Source organism: Callorhinchus milii, unplaced genomic scaffold (assembly GCF_018977255.1).
Source record: "Callorhinchus milii isolate IMCB2004 unplaced genomic scaffold, IMCB_Cmil_1.0 Scaffold3, whole genome shotgun sequence".
NCBI classification, from domain to species: domain Eukaryota; kingdom Metazoa; phylum Chordata; class Chondrichthyes; order Chimaeriformes; family Callorhinchidae; genus Callorhinchus; species Callorhinchus milii.
The window spans coordinates 51,431,606-51,444,179 of NW_024704744.1; the positions used below are offsets into that span (position 1 = coordinate 51,431,606).

Consider the following 12,574-nt stretch of genomic DNA (forward strand, 5'->3'; position numbering starts at 1 on the left):
ACAGTGTTCCACAAACAGTTGTGGATTAAAGTAAACGATTTATTATTTTTATTTTTACTGAAGGAATTATTACCTCCGGAAAAGCAATCTGCCAACCGACTAACAACTGGGTTCCTACTTACTGCTCGGTAAACAGAGGCATGTGGAGTAAGGAAACTTGCCCAACGTTTTGCCCTGTCCGGAATCAAATCCAGGTCTCTTGCGAGGCGAGTGCTCCAGCCACTGAGCTACAGGACTCAGCGAGTAAATTTGGTGAAAATTAGTAAAAAATCAGTCGTTGATTTGTGTTTTCTGCCCATATTGAACAATACAGTATAATTTACATTTATATTGGTCTTGGACATTGAGAGGACATCTAAAAGCTCTTAAAACATAATCAGAGAGCACCACAACATTTTCCATAGCAGAACTCCAAACAGATCCTTCATTCTTGCGTCACTAGCAATAAATATGAGCGATTCCGACACCAATAACTTAAGTTCAAAGAATGCATCATGAAACACATCATATTTGTACACTGCTGTGCTGAGGTTATCTGACCACTGTCATGAGGCTCAGAGGTTGCCTGTGACTGCAGGATTTGCACATCAATCAGCGGGATTGCAATGTGCGTATAACTGGAAACTGAAAAAAAAACCTAGAAGATAGAGTTTTTTTTTGTTGAGAAAGTTATATCAAATGCAAGTTCGTTGAAAAATTTTGTTGAAAAATCGATTGGTTAAAAAAAATTCTCAAAGGAAACTTGAGGTGTTCCAGTTTATTCTGTGAAAAGATGTACACTCCTCTTCTATATATTTTTCTCATAATATTGTTGTAACACTGTTGGTTTGGTGCCAGAAATATCTTTGGATGGGAAAGAATAGTTACAGTATGGTGTCGATTTCACAACAACTACAGTCGCTGTAGATAGCGATAATTGGTGTAATAGGTGGGGATCCTCTTAATCCCTGCAACAGTATTTTAGCACCATTTTTAAAAAGGAATTCTTATTTCATTTATTCAAAATCTATGTAAAACAACTATTTAGTTGTCGATTTTTTTACTTTACTTCATAATTAGCATTATATTGGAAAGGCATTCTCATGTATGCCTTTAGCATTATACAGATTATTCACTGTAATTCTGGATGCTGTAGAATGATAACAGTGAATTCAGAAAATACAAAGCAAACACCATTCCTTAATCCAGCTCTGTTTGATGCTTTGAAAGAACATTTACAGTAAACCACACTACTGCAAAGCTTTGCTAATGACTGCATGAGCTTTTGATCTTATTTCACTATCACCAGACCTATTTTTTATATAAAAGAAGGTAATTATTAATTAATGCTTAACAGGCAAAGGTATCTGATATCTGTCAGATAGCAACCAACTTTAAACTCTTTCAAAACTTTCAAGAAGGTTCTTTTTGTAAAGAGTACAGTGCTTTCAAAGTCTCCAGTAAAAGCGAGCCCTTGCTTTCATGCTGATACTAATTACTGAAAACACATGTTCATGTTTAGCATGCATTACAAAGAGCTACACCAATCAAGGATGACTGAGTCTCAAGCACTTACGCATGTAAATTTTAGTATTCGGCTTTTTTCCCCCTCTTTTGCTAAGTGAGTCATAATGGAAGCAACTGTAGGTCATAAAAATCTTTTCTCTTAAATGCTAATGAAATGTCTCTATTCTCCTTATTAGCAGACCAGCATTAACTGTAATTTGTAGTCTTCCTTTTCTGCTTATTTGTAATGAATACTGTGTACTGAAAGAGCTGCAGTTGGGAAAATGCTTCTGGTATTGTCTTTTGCTTGCTTAGACTGTACAATTGCACTTCTCTTCTTGAGCTGTATAAGTAAGGGTACAAGATCAAAGGATTCATAAACTGGCACTCACGTACAATGTGACTCTTGCCTCAGCAATTGGTTGTTATTCAAAAACTGTTTAGTTGTTGATGTTAAACATCAAGACCCACATTCCCAAATGCTGCCAAATAGGCTAGTTTTACAATAAAATGTTAAAGCAATATTTAGTTGTTATAATAATAATAATAATCCTTGCATTTGTTACAGCGCCTTATCCCGGCATTGAGACGTCTAATAAAATGTATGACTAGTCTCTGTTGTGAATTCTGCAGGAAAGTGATAATCAGGGTTTGTTTGCTTGAAAGGCACTTAGTTTTTTTTAATACTTTTTTTCTTAATCAGGCACTTGTGTATTATTAAAAAAAAACAGTCATGACATTAAGATGCATGATCATTGTCAGAAGAAGTAACAACAGACACCATCATTTAGAATTTGTTTAAGCTCTCCGAGAAGCTGGCTGGCGTGAAGGGTGCCTATGTTGCTGTTGGAATTAGAAATCCTGTACAACACAAGTAGATATCAGAAAAGAACTTGCTATGAAGAAACTTTAAAAAAACCTTTCCATAAGGCTTCCTTGTCCAGACAGTGAAATCCTTTAGGAAAGAAGTGCAGTGAATAAGTTATAACAATGGGATTTATTAATCTATACAGTGCTTCCAGGCGATTGATTCTACAGAATTAGTCTTTAGACCAACGTAAATCGTTTGTCTGAGCACTCAGGAGTGGTATAACCCTGTCGTTATTCTTTCACTCTTGTTTTTCATAAATCATTTATGCCCAAATATTTACCCTTCTGTTGTTAAATCACTAAAGTCCAAGTTTGTAAATTTCTAGTATACTGATCACTTTTTTTATTGCGATAACAAGAGTTTTGGTCCATCTTTAGGCACCTGAAAGAATCCCTCCGGTTAAAAAAAAAGGGGTAGAAATGTAAACCTTGTGCTGGTTTCTAGTCTTTCAAATTAATTGCCCCTTCCAAATAGCTATGTACTTTTCCAAACTGAGTCACTTGAGCATCCTTCAGAAAATAACTGGTTCAGTAATGAAGAGGTAGTGTGGATGGAAGACCGTATTGCACTATAATTTGCCCTGATGGGTTATCCCATTTCCTTGTAATGATGATTAGATTGATTTTCTTTGATATCTAGGTTTTTTACTTCAACTACACAAGCTATATTGTTTCTAAATTCAATTTAGGTTGAATTGGGTTTTGATTTTTATTCTGTTTATTAAGGTTACTGATATTGCTGATGCCATGATACTGAAGCAGCTTTTTGAAAATCTATTTCAAAATGGTGTTATAGTCGTGGCTACCTCCAACAGGTCACCTGAAGGTAAGGCGTAACTAATTTTAGAAAAATTGTCATCTTTCACAACACTAACAACTTGGATTCATTTGGCACCCTTGGCATACAAAGTGGATGTTATACTGAAGGCAAACACGGAAAGTAATTTATATCAACGATAGTGTGGTGATACAGTAGGTTGGAGCACTAATGCTCAGTTCAACGACGAAGGGTGTTAGAATTTTAGCAGTCTCCGACAAGCAGAGGACCTCTTCACAGTGAGCAGGGAAAATCAGGAGAGCTGCTCAGGATCAATATTGTTCGGCACCTAAGAATAAAGTACTTGTTTTTCTGCTCAATAAGTATGTGTAGATAAAGGAACTGAACAACAACTGTGTACACAGTATGTGTACTGTGATGAACAAAATTAATTCATGTATTTCTGTTTCACTCACCTCCTCCAACAAAATAATGTTGTCCTGAATCCCAATAAATTGGTGTCTCAGAGAGATTTGTATCTGTTGTCTTGTCCAGCCTGGTTTTAAGACTGAATCAGAGATTTGAGTCAAATTAAGATTTGAATCAGAACTTTTGTTTTTATTGCAATTTACCTAACTGGCTAAATAAGTATAAGATTACTTTTTTCAAGTTTTAAAAAAAACCTTGAGATGGTCCCTTGCTATACCCCATAGCAGCTTCGGGGTCAAAAGAATAAGGGGCTTAAATTCCCCCCCCCCCCCCCAAACCCATGCTAATTTTGCTTTGTACTCCACAAAAAAGGGAACAGGGTTTGGATTTACTCTCCTAATCACAACCTACTTTACTCACCTGGCACCTACCTCTTGGTAGAATGGCTGAGCTAAGGAGCTCTACTTGTAATAACTGCAGGCACAAGCCTGTATTCTTCCACTTTAGGAGACTGCACCAACATGCAACATTACATTTAGCATGACTTTATTGTCCTTGTTGTAAAATGACACTAAATTTATTGCAAAATCATGACATACTTTTCCTATTGTCACTTTTTGTATAGTAATCCTACCAGCGCAATTCGTTGAGTGAGAAACAGTGTCCATATGATATTGTCCAGAATCTAACCTTGATATAGATTTTAGAGATGACAAATGTTCTAAATTGGCAAGCTTGAGCTCTTCAAACAATACCATTAGTTGGGTTCAATTAGATAAACTATTCTATAAAAGACATAAGGAGCAGTTTATTATACTAAGAAACTTCGTTATAAGAACTTATAGACGTCCTTCGGATGAGATGTTAAACTAAGGTCCCGTCTGCCTGTTCAGGTAGACGTTAAAGATCCCATGGCACTATTCAGAAAGAGAAGGGAGTATTCTTCTGGTTTCCAGGTCAACAAACCCCAAAATAAAATTGGTCATTCACTTTATAGCTATCTGTGCCCAAATTGGTTGTTGCATTTGTCCACAAAACACACAGTCACTAAACTTTCTGTATGTATGTCCTGTGAAGTGTTTGGGACGTCCTCCCAGGACGTAATTATAATTCTTACAGCCATTTTATATCATGCTTGTTAGCACAGGTGAAGTCACACAGTTGTTTCATGCCCTGTTCAACAGTTGTTTGGAAATCATATATAATTGAGAATAGAGACAGTTGGATTTAGATTTTACAATCTTGGTCTCTGGTTGTGCAAAGCTTGGCTGTAGTTTCAATGAAAGTTAAATCCTGAGTTCAGTTTGAAGGACTTTTGAATGATGCTGCTCGTTTTCTTAACCTATCCTAAACCTATACTTTGGAGCATCAGATTTATATTGTTGATCATTCAGTCTTAACAACTGGAAAAATTATGATTCATGTCATTAAAATACTAGAAGATTAAATGTTTTAACCAAGTAGGCGGCATTACTATATTCTGAAGTTTTTCCACAAAAATCCACCACGTTTCTGCACCTCTTTGTTTACAGCAGAGTTACCACACTTCATTCAAATAAGATACTGGTCATGTTTGTAGTTGAAAGCCTGGTTGTTAGCAATAAGCTATAAAAGAGATTCTGCACTCAGAAAAGCTGAAGAGGCAGGTGTGCAAACACCATTCATCCATGTTTTGCTTTAGCAGTGCATTAGCTCAAATTGTTTTTTAAAAATATCTTTAATCTGTTTCTTGTTTTTTAAAAAAATATGATTGCATTTAGACCAATGTGTGTATAGTGGCAGTGCTGTTAGTAAAACAATACATTTAAATTTTTATTTTTAAATGATAGTTACATGTTGGCAACCCCCACTGCAGTTCTTTTGCCACAGAAAGTCTCTACAGATCTTTTTTGATGCTGGTCCCAATTTTCCTTCATTAGCATCACCAGCCAATTTAACAAACCCGATGTATTGCAAGAATAGGAATCAATTTTGTGTCTTTGGTGCTTGCTATTATCTGCTATTGTTGGAAGGTGTATTTGCCAGAGGAAAAGAAGAGACACTATTATCAAGCTAAGTAGCAAAGCTGATACCAATTTTCTCTTTCAGACCTCTATAAAAATGGGCTTCAGAGGGCTAACTTTGTGCCATTCATTGCTGTTCTGAAGGTAAGGAAAGTCATGTTTTGATGTTTTCTCACTCTGACTGTAATATTGATAATCTAGGTTTACATAGATTCCTTTGATCTTGCCTTCAAGGAGAATGCTTCTCATAATTACCCCATGGATGCTGCTAATGGAATCGCTGTGTTAGAAAAGGAGAATCTAACAATGGCAGGTCCGTACAATTTCGAGTGGGCACACAGCAAGCAGCTTGGTATTTTTTTCTTACCTCCCAAGCTATGGACAGTTTGTCTTTTCAAAATAGCCAGCAGCGAATATGGTGTCACAGACAAATTGTCGTCTCCAAGTAATATCTCCAAGTGTAGAAATGCATCTGAATGCAATTCTATTTCTGCACTCCTTTTGTGCCAGAGCCAAAGTGCACCAGATCTGTTCTTCCCAAGAGTGTTTGAGGTTTTTTGTCTTTTAAGTGCAAATTGACTGGTGTGATTCATAGAGAAAGGGGGTTAACCCTCACTAGTTCACCGGGTTTATGTAAAAACTGCTCTTACTGCATTTTGTTGTTCAAGTCTCAAATCAATAACTATGAGGAGAAAACGAGTCAGCTAAATTTGTTCTTAGTGTAAAATTTTTTAAAAGGAGGTATAACTCAAGTTTGAAATTTCTTTAAACAAAAACATGGCGACTGGAAGTGTAAAAATACTGATTCTACTTAAAGGAAAAGAGACATTAATTTCAAGCTAAAATAATCTCAAACTAAAAAAATCTTTACCAGAATATAAGAAGTAACTATTCTATGCTTAAATTAATTTATGGGGTAGGTTTCCAGCTAGTGGAATGGTGCTTGGTGTAGAGACATAAATTTGCCATTAAGGAAGGAGACAAAATGTAAGTAGGTATACTGTGCTCTAAATAACACAACACTCTGTAGGTTGAGAGGTCTTATCTTTCTTTGTTACCTGGTTTGAGATTATTTTGTTGAAATAGCCTCTGTAAGGGTTGAGCAATGCAATATTTTGTGTTCTCTGTGCGCACAAAATGCTGATCTAAGTATTGTTAGCTTCATACAGCAACATAATAGCAATATAATATTGGAAGTTAAGGCAATCATTTTACTATATCTATGTCCATAAGATGTAGTCTAATAATAATCCCTCCAAAAATAATAACAAAATTGGTCATTTTCAATCTACGACTGTTTGTGGGACATTGCTGTGCCCAATTGGCTGCCGCGTTCGCCCACAAATATACAGTCAATTCACTTTATAGTGTGTTCTGTGAAGCGCTTTGGGACGCCCTCCCGACGTGAAAAGCGCTATATCAAATTCAAGGATTATTATTATTATTAGTCTAAGGCTGGTTGACACTCCAATCTGACACCTGGTTTTGTAAATTTCAAATTTATTGTGATGTCAACCAGATGGTTAGTGCTGTAAAGCTTTGATAGAACAGCAGGGAAAAAACATGAAATGGATTAACTTGCTACCTTTGACTTCAGTCTTCAGTTTGGCTGATGAGAGAGAGTTGCATTGGTAAAGAAGTCTTGAACAGGGAGGGGGGATAGAAAGCAGCTTCCTCTAGTGGTGGAATACTGCAATTGCATGCTAAAAGATTTTGGGCTTGAATCTGAACCTCGCCTTGTCCTCCTCTTGCCTGAGTTTGAATATACTTAGGTTGAGCACTGAATCGAGGATGTAATAAGCAGAATGTTTTCAATTATAGCAGAAATGGATTAGTGATCATAGGCAGACCTCACAACTGAGGGTGATAGGATGAATACAGAGGTATTAACAATGCAAAATTACATTTGTATAACGCCTTTCATGTCAGGAGACGTCCCAAGGTGCTGGACTGTAATGGATTTGGACCCAAACTGTGGGTTAGGATCAAGGAGGGTGGAGGGCAGAGAGGGTAGGAGGGTGGCCGAAGGCTCGGTTGAAGAGGAAGGTTTTGAGACATGTCTTGAAGGAGTCAAGGGAGGGAGCGAGGAGAAAGGAATGTGGGATGGAGTTCCATAGGGTGGGGGCAGAAAGGCTGAAGGCCCGAATGCCGTTGGTGTGGCGGGCCAGACGGGGGACAAGCCACAGCTTGCTGAGCAGAGGTTGATATGGGGTCAGCAGGTTACAGAGGTAGGGAGGGGCAAGGCTGTGGAGGATCTTGAAGCGAGGATGAGGATTTCAAACTCTATCCTCTGGGGAATGGGGAGCCAGTAGAACCAGGTGAGGATGGGGGTGATGGGGTCATGGAGACTGGTGTGGGAGAGGACCCGAGCTGCAGAGTTCTTGATGATCTGCAGCTTGTGGAGGGAAGAACTGGGAAGGCCGACAAGCAGGGAATTGGCGTAGTTGAGCCTGGATGTGATGAATGCGTGTATGAGGGTTTCGGCGGCCTGAGGGGTGAGGCAGTGGTGGAGCCGGGCGGTGTTGTGGAGGTGGGGGAAGGTAGAGCGCATGTCATGGCAAAATGACTAACCAGTCTTTTGAAGAAGGGAGCCCATAAATCCAACATTGGACAACATTGGTGTGCTTGTTCAGAAGTGAAGTTAAAAGTGAAAGATAGGTTAAACAGTTATATCCTTTACTTAACCATTATTCCATGACTTGTTCACAACGGGATATCTGAATGTGAACAAATAAAAGAAAAGATCACTATTTTAGTGATCAGTACATGATAGAACTCCGAGATGCTCTCCACTGACCACTAGGGTGTGCAAGAGAAGGCTTAGAATGACTTGATATCTAATTTCCTTTCTCTGACCTCCGCTTGACATCTCCTTGCACTAAGATCAGGAACTTGACACATTGAACAGGAATCAAGGTTGGAACAATGTGTGGATTTGTGTATTACTGCTCACTGCACCAATGTTGCGCAATTTTGCATAACTTCATCTATGGTTATGAATATCTCAATATAACAATCTCCTTACAGCTAATTTATTGTTAATTATTTACTTTTTTTAGATTTAGTCTGTTAGTAGTGTCCAACTTCATGCTGTATTTACTTTGAAGAATGTATCCAATACTTTTTTTTGCAAAGTTGTCAGGCCATGGATGAATGCCAACTTTTACTCAACTGCTCTGTCCAATGCCCCGTCTCATCTCTGCTTATCACTGAATGATTTATTTGTATTTATTTGCCCACTGAGAATGTGACTGATCTTAGGTGGTCCCGTGACACACAAATGACCAGGGGTAATGAGGGTATTTTACTCCTGTTTCTCTGTGACTTTTTTGGTCAGTGGGATGTCTGACACATTTGGAAACCTATCACTGTGCTTAAGAGTGTTCAAACCAGACAGAATTCCACATATGCATGCCACTTACACATGGATATTTCAGTATGTCTTAAATGGAATATACAATATTTCCCGAGAGATGCACTCTGCTTACCTAATTCCAAAGAAAGTACGGGTTGATGAGCTTTGGCTTGCGGTCCCCATTGTATTCATTGGGATACTGCTAGAGTTTAATAACCAGTAAAAATGCTCAGCTTGGCATTAAGTCTTATGCTTGTCCAGCTAGGACCCTGCTACCTGTTAGGGCTTTAGCTTGCATGGTTAACAGGAGCCGAGGAGGAAAAATCTGTGTTCTAAGGTAGCGGGTCTGCCCCTCTGAATCCTGTCGATGGCTGGGCTATCAGTACTGTGGTCCTGCCTGACTCAGGAACTGGACTGCCAAGACTGCCAACGAGGATTGACTCAATTGTGACATTCTGTTGCCAAGCACATCACTACCAACTCTACCTTTCCTCCCCAACTCTACCTTTCCTACTCTACCCTCAACTCCACGACCACCGATGTCCTGACAGCCGCCTGTCTGACATCGAGTGCTGGACGAGAGACAACTTTCATCAGCTCAACGTCCGCAAAACTGAGGCCCTCCTGATTGGCTCACGTCAGAGCCTCCGCACCTCAGGCACTGACAGCATCAGCATCCAAGGCTGCACTCTCCACCTCTCAAAGCCGCTCAGGAACCTCGGTGTTTTGTTCGACCCTGAGCTGTCCTTTCTTCCCCACATCTGCGCCACAACTGGCACCGCCTTCCATCACCTCCGGAAGATCGCCAGACTACGCCATTACCTCACCCCTCACGCTGCTGAAACACTGGTCCACGCCTTTATCACCTCAAGGCTGGACGATGGGAACTCTCTCCTCGCCGGCCTTCCCGGCACCTCCCTCCACACGCTGCAGGTCATTCAGAACTCTGCAGCTCGTGTACTGTCCCGCACCAGGCTTCACGACCACATCACTCCCACCCTCGCTCGCCTCCACTGGCTCCCCATCCCCCAGAGGATCGAACTCAAGATCCTCATCCTCACCTACAAGGCCATTCACGGCCTTAGTCCCTCCAACCTACTATCCCCCTACTTACCTGCCGGTACCCTCCGTTCCTTTGGCTCCGGTCTAGAAGGCACTATCCCCCAGTGCCTTCGCCGCCTCCTCCCTTTCCTCCTTCAAGGCGGGTCTCAAGACCTTTCTCTTTGACTGTGCCTTCAGCTCCCCTCTCGACTCTCTACCCCCTCCTCGCTCCCTCCCCTCACCCTGACCATTTCCCCCTTGCTCGGGTCCCGACCCAACTGTCCAGCGCCTTGGGACGTCCTCCCGACGTGAAAGGTGCTCTATAAATGCAATCTTGTTGTTGTATGAAGCCAACTCAGCTCCAAGGAAATCTTGCAAAACTATCCCCAAGGAGGATAATCGGCTGCATTAGGGATATTCTTCAAGCTGGAACACTTTCTCACTTCTCTCACTTAGGTTCAAGCACTACTTTATTTAAATCAAGGTTCTAACCAGTGCCAAATGAAGCTCGGTTTTGTGTTAAGACCTGCATCCAGTAGCAATTGTATCAAGTTGTATTCATTTAACTGGGAGCCAGCATGGAGAAAGATTTTTATGCAACACTCTGAGTTGAATAATAATAATAAAATAATTATTGCATTTGATATAGTGCCTTATCACCTGTTTGAGACTTTTCAAAGCACTTCACAGAATATACTGTAAAGTGAATGACTGTATATTTTGTGGGTGAAACATGGCAGCCAATTGTGCTCAGCAGTGTCCCACAAACATTCGTGGATTGAGTGACCAAATTATTATTTTTAAAAGATTAGTTTTGTTTTGAAGGGATTAACCCAAGCCTGGGTCCTAGAAGGGAAAGGACATTGTTTCAAACATCACCTGAATTTTATGGGATTTTAAATATAACATAAGTTATACATAAAAGAAACACCAACTTAAAAGACCAGAACACCAAGTAAAATCAAAATTATGTAATAAGAGAGGTAACTAACTGAACTATTCACCTTTATTCTTTAAATTGTCAAATTTTGGTGTTTTTAAAAGTATATTTTACCACAGTATAAAATATAATTTCAGAAACTTTAGTCTGGTAGCCTTCTAATAGAAAGAACTCAGAACTATAAAGGTGAGATTTACTATAATGTAATATTGCAAACATAATGGTTTGTATAAAGGGCAGCATTTGGACAGTTCAATTAAAATGTGTAGATAATATTTTAAAATGTTAGTTTTAGATGGACTTGGTCAGGAGTTCAAATCATCTAGTGCTTGATTTCATCACCATATAGATTAGTGCTTTTTTTTTTACTTGGACGTCTCTGTTCTACTAACAAGGATGGTTCTAATAGTGAATAGTAGAGCATCAACAATTAACTATCCTCTTAGAATCATCTGCTAGAAGCTTAAATTGAGTTGTCAGATTGCAGCCTTCTAATACTTTGACACTGCAACAGCCTTTTCTAAGATACAATGACTTAAAGACCAACCTGTGAGGTCAGTTCTGTGACCTCTGTGTGGCTGTCACCTGAGCTGAGTACTGAGGTTAATCTGTTGCTGATGTATTTGCTTATCAATTGACTTTGCATGCATAGTCTGTGCACTGATAGCAAATTAATTCTTAGCAATTCATCATTTTATGACAAACTTCTGAATTACTTTCCATGACAATTTTAGCTCTCTATTTTTAAGATGTACCTTTCCTGTCTTTCTACAAAATGTGGGAGGTTTATTTGGCACTGTGCAATTGGACTCACATAGGTTTATCCATTAGTTTAGATTTTAACAAAAGTCTAATTGTAGCCTCGACCCAACCAACTTCCCGTCTCATTGAAAAGATTAGTGGTTATAATGAAACCAATAAATTTCCTCTTGTTTTTAGCATGCTGATGTAATGCCGAATCAAGTTTTCTGTTTTTAATCCCAGGGCAATTAGTATAGTCATTGGGATTTTTAAGTTCTTTGTGACAGGCCACCTCGGAGGTCTGCAGAGAAGAACCCTAATCCAATAAATGTCTCATTTAGATCATGAAAAGAAAGCATGAGGAGAAGCCCTACAGGAGAGGTCGTTTCCACTGCCTTTAAGCAGCAACACTGTGGGGAACTGTCAAATTAACCAGGGGGTCTCCATATTTAACGTGCATTTCTTGTTGAAACCAATAATAGAATAATAATTTAAACACAGGTAAACCTTTATGAGCAGGTTGAAAAAGAAATAATAATTGTCCTCCAAAGAATTTTCCATTATGTTAGCTGTCTTGCTCAAGGCATGGGGGAGGGTGTGAGAAATGCAACTAATAAATAGCTCTGGCTGAAGTTGGTCACAGAAAAAGGAATTGATAATTAGATGTAATTAGGGTGTATGAATCGTTGTCTTCTGTTTTGGGAATGAATAAATTTGGAAGAAAAAACCCTTGTGGTGAAAATGCTTTGATGTAAGGAGAGTAGTTGTGGCTTGGCAGCATAAAGGCAGTGTTTTATACTTTTTGCATAATAGCTGTAACACAGAAATGGTGAATGGAGTACAACCCCCTATTTGCTTTAGACCAAGTGCTTTGAGGCTGGTTGATTCTTTTCAAACAAAAAGCATCAAAAGTTTTCAGCTGTTGGTAATGAGCAGTAGACCTCAACACGGCT

At 39.3% G+C, this 12,574-nt stretch overlaps 1 protein-coding gene across 3 annotated transcripts in view; it reads left to right on the top strand.

Annotated features, from left to right (window-relative positions):
• The window catches only part of afg1lb (AFG1 like ATPase b), a 50,594-nt gene that overhangs the window by 13,594 nt on the left and 24,426 nt on the right, over nt 1-12,574 (top strand). For all 3 annotated transcript variants that reach the window (XM_007892891.2, XM_007892892.2, XM_007892893.2), the window contains 2 exons: nt 3,082-3,181; nt 5,630-5,688. In XM_007892891.2, coding sequence (XP_007891082.1) covers nt 3,082-3,181; nt 5,630-5,688 — 159 coding nt within the window. The remainder of the gene's footprint in view (nt 1-3,081; nt 3,182-5,629; nt 5,689-12,574) is intronic.